Source organism: Channa argus, chromosome 10, assembly GCF_033026475.1.
Source record: "Channa argus isolate prfri chromosome 10, Channa argus male v1.0, whole genome shotgun sequence".
Lineage (NCBI taxonomy): Eukaryota > Metazoa > Chordata > Actinopteri > Anabantiformes > Channidae > Channa > Channa argus.
In genome coordinates, this window is record NC_090206.1 from 25,404,648 (window position 1) to 25,422,229 (window position 17,582).

General features: G+C 40.2%; 1 protein-coding gene and 1 long non-coding RNA gene across 9 annotated transcripts; one reads left to right on the forward strand and one right to left on the reverse strand.

The window, feature by feature from the left end:
- The first annotated feature begins 1,222 nt into the window (after positions 1 to 1,222).
- slc25a48 (solute carrier family 25 member 48) lies at positions 1,223 to 13,165 on the forward strand. 6 transcript variants are annotated; one of them, XR_010915425.1, is made up of 8 exons: positions 1,223 to 1,399; positions 3,394 to 3,437; positions 4,048 to 4,119; positions 4,941 to 5,193; positions 6,200 to 6,484; positions 7,457 to 7,590; positions 8,507 to 8,645; positions 10,331 to 10,469. XR_010915425.1 is itself a non-coding variant. In XM_067519132.1 (8 exons), exons 1-7 carry the CDS (start codon positions 1,345 to 1,347, stop codon positions 8,546 to 8,548), a joined length of 885 nt encoding a protein of 294 aa, XP_067375233.1. In that variant the 5' UTR covers positions 1,223 to 1,344; the 3' UTR covers positions 8,549 to 8,577; positions 10,331 to 10,363. The 6 variants fall into 6 exon arrangements, 5 of the variants coding, with proteins under 5 accessions (XP_067375233.1, XP_067375230.1, XP_067375232.1 ...); XM_067519132.1 differs by having other exon boundaries at positions 8,507 to 8,577; positions 10,331 to 10,363; XM_067519129.1 differs by lacking the exon at positions 8,507 to 8,645 and having other exon boundaries at positions 10,331 to 13,165.
- On the reverse strand, positions 6,794 to 17,186 carry LOC137134370 (uncharacterized). Of its 3 annotated transcripts, none has more exons than XR_010915428.1 (6): positions 17,018 to 17,186; positions 13,471 to 13,523; positions 12,077 to 12,144; positions 11,116 to 11,220; positions 7,660 to 7,712; positions 6,794 to 7,568 (listed from the first exon to the last, which is right to left on the reverse strand). It is a non-coding gene; the product is annotated as an uncharacterized lncRNA (long non-coding RNA). The 3 variants fall into 3 exon arrangements; XR_010915426.1 differs by having other exon boundaries at positions 7,660 to 7,715; XR_010915427.1 differs by having other exon boundaries at positions 7,660 to 7,715; positions 11,116 to 11,310.
- Between the last annotated feature and the right edge of the window lie 396 nt (positions 17,187 to 17,582).

The window sequence follows — 17,582 nt, forward strand, 5'->3', positions numbered from 1 at the left end:
GGGTTTTTTCTATGTGCTCTAGTTTAGGCATTAAATGTTAAATGAACTGTCACAAACCCTCCTGCTGCTGCAGCTGCCTTTGGCCAAGGCACTGACCTTAGAACTGGCACTTTCTCCTTAATACTCAGGAAAATCCCAGGACAAATCTTCCCGCAGGCATTAACGCTCAAACTTTACGTTAAACACATTCCACCACAGACCGGTGTAAAGCCACTGCTTTATCTTTCTTATTATACCTCGATTTCTAATAAGATTGTATGCTTTTATGTTCCTGTTGTGGTTTTAATGCAGGTGGCTGCGGCTTGGAGCAACCTTTAAAGGATCAGTGGTTTTTCCATGGTTCTTTTTGGGGTTGTGACTCTTTAGAGCGAAGTTCCTGGTGAGTCCTTGTCACATGAAGGACGAGAAATAACGAGGTCAAATGGCTGTGAGGTTGATTAACTGCTGGTTCCTAACATTGAAAATGAACATGAACAGAAAACTCATCCATCCATTATGTCTAACCTGATCAGGGTCATGAGTGGGTCATATCCCAGCTGTCGTCGGCCTTTTTAGGCCTTTTAAAGGTGACATTTGAGCTTTTATTTCCATGACAACTGTGCAAAACCCAGCTTTTAGTGCAAACCACCTGATTTAGCTGAAACTTGTGAAACGTGAGGTTTCAATATTTGGGCAACTTTAAGAAAATACTACAGAAAAGTGATGGAATCACTCTTCTCATTTCAATTCCTTGGATTATTTTTATGTACATCATTCAAACATGGGACCCCCAGATTTGAAATGTGTGTCGTTGAATGGTGACTTTACATCTCTGTATATCCATCACCAGTGTGATGGATATACTTTCTTCAGGATATACATACTCACTGGTGGTGAGCCACTGGTTTGTGTGTAAAGGACTAAAGACGAGCTGTCTCATCCCAGAGGCTCTGGCTCAGCCGCCTTGTGACTATAAAAACTATAGAATACACTGCGGATGTGGGACGAGTCAGTGAGGAACGCGGCTGTTTGCGCAACAGACTGGTGTTTTTCTCTTCAGCCGTCCACCTCATGGCTCATTTCCATAACTCTGTTTCCGTAGTTGGCTACAGGAGCACAACCTCCCCTCCCCTCCCCCCCCCAACCCCCAAGTTCAAGCTTTGTTCTGATTGGCTGCTTGTTGTGCAGCTTTCTTATCACAGCACACACTTTTCTTTTCATTTCATTTTTGTCTCCTCATTAAAGACCGAGGCGCACTTGTTTTTTCCCTCATCACTGTGGCTGCAATTACTGAGCGACTTATTACCGTGTGTGACTGACTCATGAGAGGACATCGGCCGAAGTTTGTGCAGCTCTGAGTCGAAGATGCAAACCTCAAAGAGTTTTCGCTTGGATGATTTCATCGCAGGATGGATCGGCGGTGAGCGACACCGACTTTAATCAATCTCCGGGCTTTTTATTAAATACATGCTCTCTGATTTTCGTTTTTCATGGCTTCGTGTGTGTGGTGGGGGTTGTAAAGGGGGCTGGAGGGCGGAGGGTGCATGCACTCGGTGGATTTTCCTAACGACATATTTGTTTGCATTGAAGCCGCTTTGCGTGTGATGCCGTGGGCTCGTCCCTGCAGAGACACAGTTGCAGTTTGCAGGAAAAACGAGGATCTAGTGCAAACAACGAAGGGTCTTCAAACAAATACAACCCTTGTCATTTTTGCCACACTGATGATTAACACTCAGATTTAAAATAAATGGCTGAAAGCGTTGAGTTTTGTTCAGAGATGTTTCGTTGCAGCACAAAGTTTAATTCTAATGAGAAAACGTCTGTGCAGGAACAAGCCTGGCCTGCAGGGGCACAGTGACCTAATAGCTGCAGGAAGAGAAAGGTAGGGCTCAACTTCTCTGAGACATCATCCAGGACTGATACACCTGGTTTAAACTTCAGTGAATCAGTGAAGCATCAGCTCATTGAAGCTCTTTACAGGTGTAACAACATAAATGGAAAAAGAGGCTGAATTTCAGACAGTGAGGAGGAAACAAAGAGTAAAATAAAGATCACTGTAAACCAACACACTAAAAAAAGTATTTACTGGAGTTAGTCATTTAAATAAAATAAAGAGCACATGTGATGAATGGTGCCTAAAGGTTAAGGCTGGAAACCAAACCTAAAGCAAATCAATAAAAACAAACTATAAAAGGGAAAATTCAATACTTCAAATTGACCATATTTGATTTCCCAGCAGACAGTCTGCTGACAACAGCTTTTTAAATTTTGTTGTTGCTTTTTTCATTAAAATGGCACAAAATATGCACAGCAACCAACCATGAAATGCTGCTTTTGACCCAATGACCCTGCCACACCCCAGGACCTTGGTTTGACTGAGGGACCACCTTAAATCATAGACACTAAAACTATTAGTCACTGAGATTTGATTTTTGGGCCTCAAGCGTGTGTGTGTGTGTGTGTGTGCGTACAGTGTTAACATTTCCTGTTGACCACAAAGACACCAGAAAAGTATCACAAACTGCTGGAAAGTGACAAGAAGACGTGTGTACTACAGACAATGTCCTCATGTGTCCATCCCACAGAAACATTAAATGGCATTTGTTAAAGACCCAATTTAAAAAAAAATAAAAACAATAGATGTTTCTCGTTCCATTAGAATTACTTGAAAACTACACCTAAAGTAACAAATTAAAGTGGAAAATGTGGAACTTAATAAAATAAATAGTATGCATGTGTTTCCCGTTTGATAAATGTGGATAATTCAATTCGGGCCTCAGTTCCACCTTACGTAACTTATCAAACTGGGTTAGTAAAGTAGGCAGCAGCCTCGTGTTCACGTATATCGATAGCTGAGGTGAACGGTCTCAGAAAAGTAAATAAAAATCATCAAAACCCACTTGGGATTAAAGTCACTTATGTGTCATTACTTAATGTCTTTTTATTTTGCTGCTAGTCCTGAAACCCGAGTGACACCACAGGGGGGTTTAGCTGCTTCTCTAGGTAACATACGGCACTTTATTGTGTTTGGAGGAGCTGAGCACACAATGCACAGAGAGCAGGAGGACCAGGGTTATAAAAGACAGAGGCTCATGTTTTTGCCCCTGGGCCTCATCATGTTACTTCAGTTTGACCACTCATGTCCTCATTGAGGGAGGGAGTCCAAGTGTTACCTCAGAAATGACATTGTTTTTTAATCAGCCAGCCACGTACGTGTGTGTGTGTGTGTGTGTGTGTGTTATTTGGTTCAAAGACAAAGTGATTCAAAAGGTTTCTGGTCAATTATTTTTCCCACTTTTGTGAATTTTTCTTCTCCCCACATTCTTCCATGGCATCACTTATTTTTTCCTCCCTCCTTTGGTATTTTGTGCATTCAGACTCCTGTGTCAGTTTTTCTTTCTCTTTTGGCTGCAGGAGCCTCCAGTGTGGTCGTGGGCCATCCACTGGACACAGTGAAGGTATTTAAGATTTTATCACCACACTGGCAAACTTTATAACTGTCCTGTGCTGATTATAGTTGGAAGGTTCTATAAAAGAACATAAATCTACAGTTTATAAAGACTCCTCCTTTGAATGGACTTTGTGGCACATACTTTTTTTTTTATTGTTGTGCATCATAAATGAGACCAACCCACACTGAAAATGTAAAAACTAGCTACAGGGGACAGAGCAGTTTATTCTAATTTGATTATTTCAAGCTAAGTTCCTGATTGTTAGATTTAACATCCCAAGGTAAATTGCTGCTCCACTCTTTTCTTGCATCATCTGCTTTACTCTGCTAAACTCAGCACAGCTTTTGGATATTAGTCTGAGCCTCACTGCACTGCTGCCTGTGCTGCCAGTCTGACGTCACAGGAGGCATCAACAGCAGCTCTGCTCAATAACACATTTTGGAGCCTATTTCTATTCACTTTTTTAAAAGTTACTGGGTTTTAGCTTTTGACCAAAGTAAACGGGTTTTTGAAATCTTACGCTTATGTTTAAAATGTCATGTTTGCAATACAACTGTTGTCTTGTTTATCCAAAATTTCAAAAGGTGTGTGACACTCTCTGCTATCTCTGTTGTAGACGCGGCTCCAAGCGGGAAAAGGCTACAAGAACATGCTACACTGCATCCTCACCATCTACAGGAAAGAAACGGTAACCATCCAGACTGCAAAGGCTTTGATTCTTATACTTTGATTACAAGGACCAGGTCAAAAAAACCCTACCTATTGACCTCAGGTCATCACTTTACATCTTTATTACATCTGTGACCAAGAGGTAAACAAATGTGTAAACTGCAACTTGATTGGTTGGTGGAGTCACACAAACAGTAGATCTTGTTGAAGTCAGTTTGCAGAGACTGAAGACTGTTTCACTTGAGTGTTAAAATAAGCAAATAGCATATAAGCACTGATTTAATGTGATGATATCTGTAGCTTCCTGTGTTTTTTACAGTGCTTTGATTTTTATAATTGTCCTTTCCTGTGTCTCAGTAGATTGAGCTGCTCTGTGCGGCCTGTGTTTCTATGACTCCGTCTTAACCAAACTCAAAAGTTTTCCTTGCAAAACAAAACAGGACACGACTGAATGTAACTGAGTTGCGGAGCAGGTCTGATTTAGCTGCAGCTTTTTGTGGAACATTAAGAAAAGCGTTAATATATCTGTTATATTCTAATAGCGTCAGCTCTAGATTCCCTGTCAGAAACCTCAAATCTGCTTCTCTCAGGGCTCAGATGGTTTCTTCAGGCCGTGTGCAGCTGTGTTTGTTTCAGCTTGGGTCTCTCAGCTTGGAAGGAGACAAAGATAAAATATTTGGCAGCAACTTCTCATTTTTCATTCTGTGCATTTTTGGCGCAGTCTCACAAAAGTGAACTCCTTGAGTTCAGCCTTTCTGCTGTTCAGTCCAAGGATTTCTGTTCTGATACTTCTACTCTGTTTGTTTTTCCATTAATTCTTCCTCTCCTCCTGCTTTTCAGGCACTGGGGTTCTTTAAGGGCTTGTCGTTCCCACTGGCCACCATCACCTTCTACAACTCAGTGGTGTTTGGCTTTTTCAGCAACTCTCAGAGACTCATAAGCCAGTATCGTTATGGCGACGCATGGCATCCGTGTGGCATGCTGGACCTGACCGTGGCCAGCATGCTGACTGGCCTGGTGTCAGTGGGCATTGGATCCCCAGTGGATCTGGTCAAGATCAGACTGCAAATGCAGACGCAGGCTGTTTTATCAGGTAAGTCATGGTTTGTCTTCAGGCTTGGGATGTTTTGTTTTAATTTGGCAGCGGACAGGGGAACAAAGCTGGTACTGTTTTCTTTGCCATTCTGGGACATTACACAAGTAAACAGTGCAGTCCACATCCAGCTATGTCATGTTGACTGTGCAAAAGAAGAAATAGAAAAATGCCATAAAATAAGTAAGAATGCTATCAAAGAGAAAAATCTGTGCCCCCATGTTATTAGAGTTCCCATCAAGCTCTGTCTTCATGGGACAGATCATAGTCCTCAAAAGCCAGATGTCACACTGACACTTCATCCAGAAGCAGGGATGAGACAGAACAAACACCCCAAATGGTCTGACATTGATTTGGAATCATTTCCAGCTATTGGTACTGTTAACTCTGAGAACATCAAGTTCTGAAGCGTTTGCTTGGGAAAAAAATACAAAATAATAACCTTAAACAGATAAACACGTTACATTAAACCTTTATCATTTTATTTCTTTAGTGTGTCCTTCAAGCTCTCATCCTTTACACCTGTCATCATATGACAACCCTTGTTTTATGAACTCATCAAAGACACTTTGACCTTTAATCCATATGGACCATTTTATCGTGGTGCAAAGTATCAGAAAGTTTTTTTTTCTTTATCTAAATTATTTGATTGTATGCTGTTTGTTTTTTATTATTCATTTTAACTTTTAACCAGAGCAAATATCTGTTGATGATGCTGAGAAGGACCAATAGTGCGTTTTTGTTTTTGTTTGTTTTTTTTTAAAGCCATCACATTTATGGAGCCTGCGGTGGTGCTTTACTTTCTGCTTCAGTAAACACAGCAAGGCATCTTACTGTCAGACAATCACTTTGCAGCTTTGCTTAGCATTGTAAAGTAAAAAAGCAGTGGTTCATTGTTATTTCAGTCCTTTAGAATTAGAAGACCAGCCTCTACACCCACAGACACACAAAACATCCAAACTTAGCTTTTCTACCAAACTCCCATACGTGTTAACTTTTTTCACAGAAAACTTGCACCTTGCTGGCAGCATTTCAAATGCCAACATCCCTCTGCGCTCCGTTGAGATTCCTGGCCAGAGACTCTACCGAGGGCCCATCCACTGCATCAGCACCATTCTACAGACAGAGGGCCTCCAGGGCCTGTACAGGGGGGCCGGGGCCATGATGCTGAGGGACATTCCTGGATACACGCTCTACTTCATCCCTTACACCATATTATGTGACCTGCTGAAGCCAGACGCCTCATCCAGCCCTCATCCTGGTTCCATTTGGCTTGCTGGAGGATTGGCAGGTGAAATGTCACAACCTCTGTTTATTAACTGCAGGATTAATCTGACAGTGTCAGCTCTTAAGATTATATAACCGCAAAAAAATGCGATTCATATAGATAAATATGTAACGTGTGAATGTGACTACTCTAAACCGAGGGATTTATTGTGACATGTACATCAATGGAGCGAGGCAGTGAAATTTGGCTTGTACCTGCATGTTTGTGCGGTGTGTTCATTATCTACGGCTCAGATAAAGACATGACCCGACATAAGAAACCCTTTAGCTTATCCTCTAAGCTCGGGGTCTCCACAGTAGATCACATGCTGACTTGACACAGTAGTTTTTTTTTTTCATGTCAGATGCAACCCAATTGTTACTGGGTTTGGGACTAGGACTCTTGTACAGCCATTAATGGCTGGGTTGGGCGGTCTGGGGGTTCAGAGTTTTGCCCAGGAACACTCTGAAATGTTGCTGGGGGAGTCGGGGTATGAACCGCTGACTCTACAGTTTACACGAACAGTATAAATGAAATTAAAACTGAAGCTTAAGATTCAGCATCGGTAACATTTGTGGAAGTTGACTGTATCTTCGGGTTATTGCTCAGAGTTCAAATGTAGGTCATTGTGCAAAAAGTTGAGTAAGTGAAGAAGAAAGGCAGTGGGAACAACATTACACACAATCCACGGACTCATTTAGGGCCTAAAACTACAACTGCTGTGCTTTCTGTAGGTTGTATGTCCCAATCAGTGATGTCACAGCAGGATGTGGCTTTGACACCTGTTGGAAAAACACCTACACGTTTGACATTTTACATCCACAAAGATCCAGTGTAGCAAGACTTTCCTGACCGACAGTGTGTGAGCCAGTGGTGATCTGTATGATCTGAATGCACCATTACCTCCTGCTGGGAATTAAACCTGTAACCCTGACAGTAGTTCCTGTTATCAACATTTAAAGCTGAGTCAGAGACAAAGGTTGTTCTCTACTTCAGGCTCCCTTTCCTGGGTCACGGCCACGCCGGCTGATGTGGTGAAGAGTCGAATGCAGGCCGACACACAGTTGCAGAGGAAGTACAAGGGAATCTTGCACTGCATCATCCACAGCTACAAGACAGAGGGAGTACAGGTGAGCGAAGCCTGTCATATGGTTGGTTTGGCTAAAAAGGAAATGGTAGGACAGCACTTCTCTACTGACCTTCTGTGGTGATGATGCTTTTCATGATAGAAAGTCAAAACACAGACTCCAACCTACTGAAAGAAAGAGAATTTCCAGTTGGGATTTTTTATTTTAAGGGAAGTATCACAAAATTGCTTTAAGCCCCTTTACATCGTCTGTTTTTAGATCTTTGTAAGCAAAAACCTTTAACATGAGTCACATGCTGATTTGACACAGTTTTTTTATTTTTTTTCATGTCAGATGCAACCCAATTGTTACTGGGTTCGGGACTAGGACTCTTGTACAGCCATTAATGGCTGGGTTGGGCGGTCTGGGGGTTCAGAGTTTTGCCCAGGAACACTCTGAAATGTTACTGGGGGTGTAAACCGCTGACTCTACAGTTTACACAAACAGTATAAATGAAATTAAAACTGAAGCTTAAGATTCAGCATCAGTAACATTTGTGGAAGTTGACTGTATCTTCGGGTTATTGCTCAGAGTTCAAATGTAGGTCATTGTGCAAAAAGTTGAGTAAGTGAAGAAGAAAGTCAGTGGGAACAACATTACACACAATCCACGGACTCATTTAGGGCCTAAAACTACAACTGCTGTGCTTTCTGTAGGTTGTATGTCCCAATCAGTGATGTCACAGCAGGATGTGGCTTTGACAGCTGTTGGAATGTAAAGTGTGTATGTATGAGTGTGTAGAACACAATTAATAAAGTTAATGCTTTTAGGGCCATTAACACAAGTAGCACAAATGAAAACTACAGTAATTACTTCACTTATTAGATGAAGGGCAACTTCACCAATTTTCAACTTGCTTTCTATGGCTTCAGTTTACAATGTACATTAATGTTTTCAAACTTCCCTCTGACTCCTCCAGATGACATCACAGGGAGGCGTTTTTCATCAGGAGTTCAGATGATGTCATCTGGAGGAGCTCTGGAAAAGCAGGTTACCCATGATTACTTCTAGCTGAAAATGCCTCCAGATGACATCACTTGGACAGTACTTCATTGAAGGTTATGTCATCTTATTGCTCACATTATGGAGTTTGTAGTGAGGAATTTCAATGCAGGGAAGCTACAGTGAACTTTAAATGGCCGTCATTTAAATGCACTACTCAAACTAGAACCAAAAGAAGCAAGTTCAATATCAGTGAACGCGTCCTTCAAGTTTCAGATCCTTTTATTAGCTTGGTGTTTAATATAGGACTTCGGGGCTGGGGGCAACTTAGGTGAGAAAAAAACTAAACAATTTGTACATTACAGATAATGAATTACAGACAAAACATGTACGTAGCACCCATTGAAATCATGCAGTGATTTTGAATCTGTTTATCTGTGTGTCACTTGAAAGCTGTTTTGGAAAGCATCTCACAAATCACTAAAGAAAAAGAAGTAAGTCAGGGGAAAAAGTGCCATGAGAAGTAATGTTTCAGTTTCAGTTCAGCTGTTAGTTCTATTGTTGCCTGTCTGGCACCTCCATCTGTTTTATTTTAGCTTGTATATTAAAGAATAAAAAAAAAACATTTGATTGCCTTGCAGAGCTTCAGTGAAGGTCAGGTTAGGTGAGCAGTTTCAACCAAGCTGCCTTCCTGCGTTAAAATCCATAACAGATCTGCTGCCAAACACACATAACACCCAGATGTCAGCATTCATAATGTTGACCAAGTCAAAGGTTACAAACTGCAGACAAACTATCAGGCTTCCAACATAGAAAATCGTCAGTGACTCCGTTTTGGAAAACAGTCAATGACAGCAGGTCAGTGGTGTTCTGAGAAAGTAGCTCGTGACTTCATGGTCACAGATCAATGAGTCAGGTTAATATAGGACAGTGTCCTCCACAGTAAAACACACATACTGGTTTGTTAAACACTGAGACCCTCTTTACCCTTAATGTAGTTTCAAACTTGCAAAATATCAATATTAATCAATGAAATCCTCTTATTTAAAAAGGGGCAAAGGGTGAGGAAGAAAGTAGAAAAACAAAATAGAACTTTATTGTTTCATGAGTGTAAAAAGTGGAATAATGGGAGAAGGCTCTGTCCAAAGTTCAAAACTTTGTCTCTTTCTTGTATTTAGTTTGTTTGATCTGTAAACAAGCAGTAACAAATACGCCTAAAAACCACAAGGTGTGTTTTATGGGGACATACGTGCAGAAACTGTAGAAACAGACAGTGACTTCCTGGAATTTTGATATCAGAAAGTCATTGGCTCTAGTCCCTTTCCACACAGCCTGTTCTCAGATTTCTGTTCATGCATTAAACAAAACACAATCTAATGACTTAGTGACCTTTTCAATGTATAACTACAGGTTGGTTTTTTTTGTTTTGTTTACATTGGTCAGAGCAAACTCCACACAACTGTTTTAAATCCATATTTCCATGTAAAAGGCATCAAGTTACATCTAATGACTCATTTCTTCGCTGTCCATATTTGATTGTCCAAAAACAGTTCTCCAGTTTCTAAATGACAATTGTTGACTGAAAAAGACTGCACGTGGAACTTGAATACTAAGTAGAAGCACCAGTTTCAGGATCCTGTTATATAGTCTTTGCTGATTCACCATCATTGTTTATTGGGGCTCTTTAATTCTCTTTGAGGGAGGAATTTTTAGTAAGTCAAATATGTGCTGTGGAAAGAATTTTGTCAACTTGAAAGAAGGCAACTCATTAAAACTGTGTTTTTGTTTTTTAAATGTGCAGATTTTCTTCCGCGGCACGTCAGTCAATGCTATTCGAGGGTTCCCGATGTGTGCTACCATGTTCCTGACCTACGAACTCTCCCTGCAGTTCTTCAGGGGTTTCCAAGACAAAGACATTTTTGTGGTAAAGGAATGATTTTCAATTATTTGGCAAAGCTCACCTGGTCTGTGTGAACCACACACACCTGTTTTTTTATTCCAAGACAATAAACCACTGTGCAGCTGACGCAAACCTGCACTGAATGCCATTCTACAAAGGGACTAATTATCATATCTACTGGTGATCTCTTCTGATCAGAGATGTTTTTAATTACCATTTCATCAGAACAACATCCAAATCCTTAAGAATTCCAAAACCAAAATCATCCTTGTGCTCCTGTGCAGAACCCTGCCTGAGCGCTGCACTCTTACAATCCAGACCGTAAGTATTTGGACATTTTGTCAAACTGAATGTTCTAAAGCACTTAATAACTGTTACTACATTCAAGTGCCACTTATCAGCATCAACTATTCTTACATCAAAATGAAACTGTGAGTAAACAGTAATTGGACACTTTGCTATTAAATGTGTCTCAGGCAGCTGTTTATTCCCATTAGTTTATTCCCAAAAAAGCTCACACAGCTCAGAGTTGCCATTCAGGCTGAGGTGAAGTTTTTGAGGGGATGAGTGGAGCCATGCAAGTGAAAAAGACTGAGGCCTGAAAAATACCAAGATGAAGCTGGTTTTCCAAAGTCAGAAGATGGGTTTGTTTAGAACTCATTAAAAACTAGGAAATGGCAAATTACCTTGTAGACTGAAGAGCTGTTGTTTAGAGCAGAAAAACAACCTCTTTACGACTGTCCGGTAGGTGAAGAATGCTCTACAGAGGACTTGGCTCCAGCTCAGCAAACCTCAAAAACAAAGGTGAGGTTGCAGTTAGCAAAAGAGCTGTAGGTACTATGGGCTGATAAAATCCACCCATCGAAGTGATGTTGATGTCGCTGCTGACAGAAAATGAATGCAGCAGTATCAGTAATCAAATGCATTACAAGCACTGGATGATATTTTGTAATTCAGCTGGACAACATTCCTAAGCATCCACCCAAAGAGCCCAGAGAGCGTTTCAGGGTAGAGAGGTGAAACATCCCAAGTCAGTCACCAGATTTCTATTTGATTCCACGTGCTAAAACCTAGACTAAAGACAAAAGCCACCCAGAGCAGGTAATGTTATGCCTTATGGGTGTAAATGATGCATGTTATTTGTTAGGGATATCGTGTGCAATTACCTTTCACTGCTAAACTGGACTAGAATAGCACTAGAAACTGTGCTAATTGGAATAGATCTCAGTTATTTAATGTGACATTTACTTCCAATTAAACAAAAATGAAACATTTAGGACTGAACACTCCTAAACAGTCCTAAACACTGAATACTCGTGGTCTGAACTGTATCTGGTGAGTTATCGCTAAGTGATTTCATGCTAAAACTTGAACACAGAACTAGAAAAGAAAACACAGAAATTACATTTAAAGGGAGGTTAAATAATTTACAAGATGAACTATACTTTGCTAATGTCCTACTGTTAACTGTGTCTGGATTTGTTTGCTAATCGTAATTACTCAAAGTGAAAGTAAAAGGGACATATGGATGATTCTGGTGTCAGCCTCCTCATGATTTAAGTGGATCAGTTTTAATGTTTGTTTTGATGCCAATTTACCAAAGAGATGAGGATACAGGGATCAGTCTGCCCTGTAACAGGACTTTACCTGGTCAGTGAAACACTTGTACACCTGCTGCTTCTTTGTGGGACAAACCATTGTTCTTCTGTGGGAATCTGAGGGGAAAAGACATAATATGATGTTATTACACATATTAAACTGTTGGCACTGATTTGGTGATTGATGGTAAAATGTCAGCAGTGACTAAATCTGATAATGTAAAGAACAAATAATGTGATCTAAAAATCAGGTCGGTTTTGCTTAGTCTGCAAATACAGTGCTTTTAGTCACCATCGGGTGTTTGCACAACCATTTCAGTAAAAAGGGAGCTATGCACTTTTATCTCAGCAAGATGGAAAAATGTGAATCACGCTGAAAATAATTTAAGGATGTGTAATTTCTAACAAAACTGTGCCTAACATTTGTTTGTTGCTTTGTGCTTTTCAGTTTCAGCCAGCTTTGGGTGTTTTGTAACGTGCATGTAATTAAACGTAGCAATTTGAAATTATTTTACATTTAATCATAGCATGTAAATAACTTTAATTTTATTCATCTTGAATTTAAACCAATTTTTGCACTACATTACCTGCACATGTCGTACTGTGAAGTATTGTGTAGAGTTGAAATGAGTCATCCCTTGATGCCACTGCACATTGATGTGCACAATAGGTCTTATTGTCTATTTGAACAAATTAGTGTTGTTCTTATATTAAGAAAGTTGAGTTTTACAGGTTCATTGTAATTTTCCCCATAAGTGTTAAAAAGTTACTTCACTCTAAATCAGACATGTTGCAAAGCATTTATATCTAAATAATGCTAACACGAAGGCTCATTCTTAAATGAGCAGTGTATAAAAAGAATTATATACATTTTCTTGCATTTTTTTTTCCAACAGAAAATATTTTTTTATGACATGTAATTATTGATTTTCTTTAAAAGATACTGGAGCCAGCACTGTTGGCTCCAAATTTCTCTTTTTATAATGAGATGCCAATTTAAAACCTTTGGGAGAAATGTATTTGCGTACCATAGAGATATATTTTGAATAGTTTTTGTGTCATGTAAATATCAACTGTCCTTCTGATGGTGGAGAGCCGCACGTGTCTTATTGTACATAAATAAAAGCCTTTAAACACATCAGTGGTCCTGCTACGTTTCCTGAATTTCATCTTCTCAGACTCACACAGGACTTGTGACGGCCTGTCACACGTCAACAGCTGCATAAAGATAATGAAAAGTTTCCACATACAGACTTTGTTTCATGTTGTAACTGAGCCAGATGGAAAGAACCAGGCTTCAGAGAGTCAGGCACTTATCAGCAGCCAGCAGACAGCCTGCATTTCTACTGTGTTTGTTGTGTGCTTTGCCTGAACCTGCTGCTGATGCTGTTAAGTGTCCACTAGGTGGCAGCCTTCAACAACATGACCATGAAGCACTGTTACCTGCTGCTTATGTTGAAGCTGGTTGTCCACTTGAGTTCAGTATCCAAGAAACTCTGCAAAAGAATATATAACAACTGTTATTTCACTCAAATGTAAATAATACAAATGTTAATTTAACCACATTTTCTATTATTCTATTTGCTGTATTCAACTGTACTACCATTGCCACCATATGTCTGTAACAGGAAGAGCCTCTAAAGTAGCCCTTTAGAAAACATCAAATTGAGAATCTCATTTATATTTAAAGAGGAGGCCAAAAATCAACTGGGGGCAGCAGTGGCTGAGTTGGTAGAGTGGCTGCCTACCGACCATAGGGCTCAAACCCCGCTCCTCCCGACTTGTCCCTGGGCAAGACACTGGACCCTCAACAGCCCATCCTCATCCCCAGCCATGCAGTGCCAGTCCCAAGCCCGGTAGAAGTCAGGAAGGGCATCCGGTGTAAAAACCGTGCCAAATCGAACAAATGATCACAATGACAAAAATAAATGAATAATTTCTTTTAAAAAGGCCAAAGATCAACTAAAGCACTGACCTACTGTACATTCTGACAACATAAGGGAGGCTGGGTGACTCGTCCATGACATCTGATATGTTCATTTCCTAAGATGCTTAATAGAAGCTGTTGATGTGCAACACAAATGTGCAATGCTATGTCCTAGAATTCAAAAGTTTGGCCCCAGTGGGCCCAAATAATTTGAGTTCTTCTACTCCAAAGTTTACCTTGACCTTAGTCTACGGTTTCTGTTCTTTGTGACTGACGAAGACATATCGTAGATATTTATTTTGATATTGCAATTCAGGCACAAAGAAATCCAGAGTCCAGAATGGACATAGAATCCAGAATCCACAGAAAATAAAACTGTACATCCAACTCAGGCCTAACCCAAAGACTGCATGGGCTGTGACCATGCTGCATGTGGTAAAAGGCATGATGCATTCACTCCTTTATATGAAACTCCACTAATAGGAGAATAGTGTTGAGGTTACAGGCTGCACAAATTAATAAGGTTTTGTCTGCTGAGTCTATAGCAAAGGTATAATTTGCAAGATGGAATTCAAACTAATGCCAGCGTGACACTCGAGAGCAAATTACATCCATCAGTCTCCTCTGTCCTCCCTCTGTCAACTTGTCCCAGAACCCCTCCATCTCCTGCTGTCATTTTCAGTTCCAATGTCTGTGATTTTCTCTCCTGGCTTTGTCCCAGTGCAGCTGAGGGTCCCACCCCTGCAACGCAAGACACCAACACAAACACACACAATCCAACCAAACCTACGATCTGATGGGCGATGGGAGTTTTCCAGTTCAAATGTGGGCATGGATGCAGTAACATCTGCCATGTCACAGGTTACAAACATCCATCAATTATCTGTAACCGCTTATCCTGTTCAGATTCGTGGGGGAGCTGAAGTGTATCTGAACTGTCAAATGACAGGTCACCAGTCTGTCTCAGGGCCAACACGGAGGGATTCGCACCTACAGGCAATTTAGAGTCGCCAATTACCCTGACATGCAAGTCTTTGGACTGTAGGAGGAAACCAGAGTACCTAAAGGAAACTCACACAAGCAGGGGGAGAACATGCAAACTCCGCACAGAAAGGCCACAACCTCCAAACTGTGAGTCGGCAGCACTAACCAATCCACCGCCGAGCTGCCCGGGTTACTAACACCAACTGCCAAATGTGTAAACTAGAGCTGGGCAATAAGGCCAAAAAATAAATTAAAAAAAAACTCTAAAGTTCTGGATAATTGAGTTTCAATTAATTTTTTTTCTTTCTACATTAATAAAAAAAAAAACAACATTATTAAAAGTAGATTTATTAAAACTATATGCTGTCTTAGTAACTCAAATCATACATTAATAAAAACTAACATCGCTGTTAGTGATATCATTAACTAATTTTTACTAGTGCACACATTTCTTCATAATCTTCCCTCTTAATTGTGCTGCCAATGTGCACCAGATTGATGTAGCCAACTAAATCTTGCTACATGTTTCCCTGGACCCCCCTAGAAGGGTTTGAGGTCCACTCGCTATAGTTTTACAACTTTGAGTCTTATTTGTTGTATTGTCCAAGCTTTCCAAATATTAATCAAAGAAATATTAATATTTGTTACTTTGAGTAGAAACAAAATGGAGATATATCAATCACAAAATACACTATATACTGTATTTTGCCTGCATTTTTTCCTGCCTGCCTTCAGGGAAAAAAATAATAAAAAAAAAAAAATCAGATTGAAGCCACAGACACACCTATAGACACACACAGTATTACACAACCAATTCTTGGCATTTACAGTGTCCCAGTTATATTGAGCTTTAGCTGAAATAAACAGCTAATCTCTTGTTCTCTCCCTCAGCATGTAAATGCAATTTTTCCTCATGGGACAGAAATGCAAAAACAAAAAAAACACTTTTCTGCCTTTTGTCATTCAAAGCCCCTTAAGAAAAATGTTGGCCTCTGGAAATGACAAAAACAGCCCACACAAAACACACACATTAATCTGTCAGCTCTGAATTTCCAGCAGCGATTTTGCTCTTGTACAGTCTTGTTAATCCCAAATGAAAGACTCACTAACAAAATGCTGAGCCAGCAGTGATGAGAAGGTTGGATTTTCTTGGCAACAGCAAGGAACTGAACTGGGAACAAAAATACTACTTACAGCTCATAATAATAATAATAATAATAATAATAATAATAATAAAGATTGAAACACAGATTTTTTTTCAGCTTTCGGCCGTTACTGTACAGAAGCTACATAAGGAGAAAAACTCGTCTTCATGCGTAAATACATAAAAACAAGAATTTAAAAGAAGATACTTCTTTATTTTGGCAAAGACAAACTTTTTAAGATTTCTAATGTGATTAACCTAATTAATATTAAAATCCTTTACTGTTAGGTAAGCCTGGAGTGAAACTAATGTGTAACACACACACATTATATATTTGCTGGTTTTCTTTGTCATACATGAAACATGCATGTTTCACGCTTATTGGGACAAAATTTTCTTGTTGCTGTTACTCTGAGAAATTTTAAATGCCATAATTTTTTTTACGTGTGTAAATGTCAGAACGTGACGTGTTTTTACCAGAACAACAAAGTAAAGGGCAGATATTTAAATCAGGGGAGTTTCTGGTGGTTCTGAAAGTAGTGGCAGAACGAATTTTTCATCCCCAGGTTTGACAGAACTCAGTGATTTAAAGTAACATTAAAACTAACAGGGCTACAAGAAAGTGTTTGATGGATTATTTCTACCCGGGTTGACGCTCGGTGGGCCGCCATCTTTGTTTTGATTGGGAAATAGTACTTTGATTAAAAAAAAACAAACAAACTGTTGTTTTTATATTTTGCATATTTCGTATTGTATTGTCCAGGCGCTTAGATTAGTGTCTGGGGGATCTAGAGAAGAACCTCAGGCGTTTTTAAACAACATTTGAGTCTTTGTGGGGCACGAACTACAGCTACAGGTGCCTCCCTAAGAAAACCGGAGCTCAATGAGTCAATGTTGTCAGAGAACCCAGAGTAAAGCAGCTGTCAGAGTCTTACCTCATTCGGACTAAGGTCATTTGTCTCCAGGACGGTGTCTGGCTGCTTTTGGGGGTTTCGGTGATTTGCTTGGCGGCCAACGTATGTCCAAAACCCCGCGAGAGACACTCCACTGGAAGGTGCACGTCCGGCTGCCATCTTGAGTCTCGTCACTTCTAGATTGCGTGGGGCGGGGCCACGAACCACCACGAGCGACGCTTGCTAAACTTCGAATAGAAGAACGTGCGTTTACCGTTTTGAATGTGAGATTTGTGACGCTCAGCGCGTGCGCTCTTTGTGCTGTCAGGAGGAGACACCACAGTTATTTTTGTACTTATCCTTTTTAGACCAGCAACTTTAGTTAGTTTTGAGCCATTTTGTTCTGGAAGTCAATGCGGAACTGCAAAGTTTTCACACTGAACCGAGTACAAAGTCATGGTGATACTCCCCTCGGTGCTTTACCATTTTATTGAAACCCCCCAAAAAACACTTATCTGTCCTGGGCCGATTATCTTTCATCAGGCCCCATAACAAAATAATAATAATTAAATTTAAAAAACACAGCTGAGACGGCAACAAGACAATA

What these genes read in the sequence shown, in the direction of transcription:
- slc25a48 (XM_067519129.1), top strand. Translation starts at nt 1,345, where the DNA reads ATGCAAACCTCAAAGAGTTTTCGCTTGGATGATTTCATCGCAGGATGG. An exon ending in ATCCACTGGACACAGTGAAG is followed by an intron (nt 3,438 to 4,047) that starts GTATTTAAGATT and finishes TCTCTGTTGTAG; the next exon opens with ACGCGGCTCCAAGCGGGAAA. An exon ending in CCATCTACAGGAAAGAAACG is followed by an intron (nt 4,120 to 4,940) that starts GTAACCATCCAG and finishes CCTGCTTTTCAG; the next exon opens with GCACTGGGGTTCTTTAAGGG.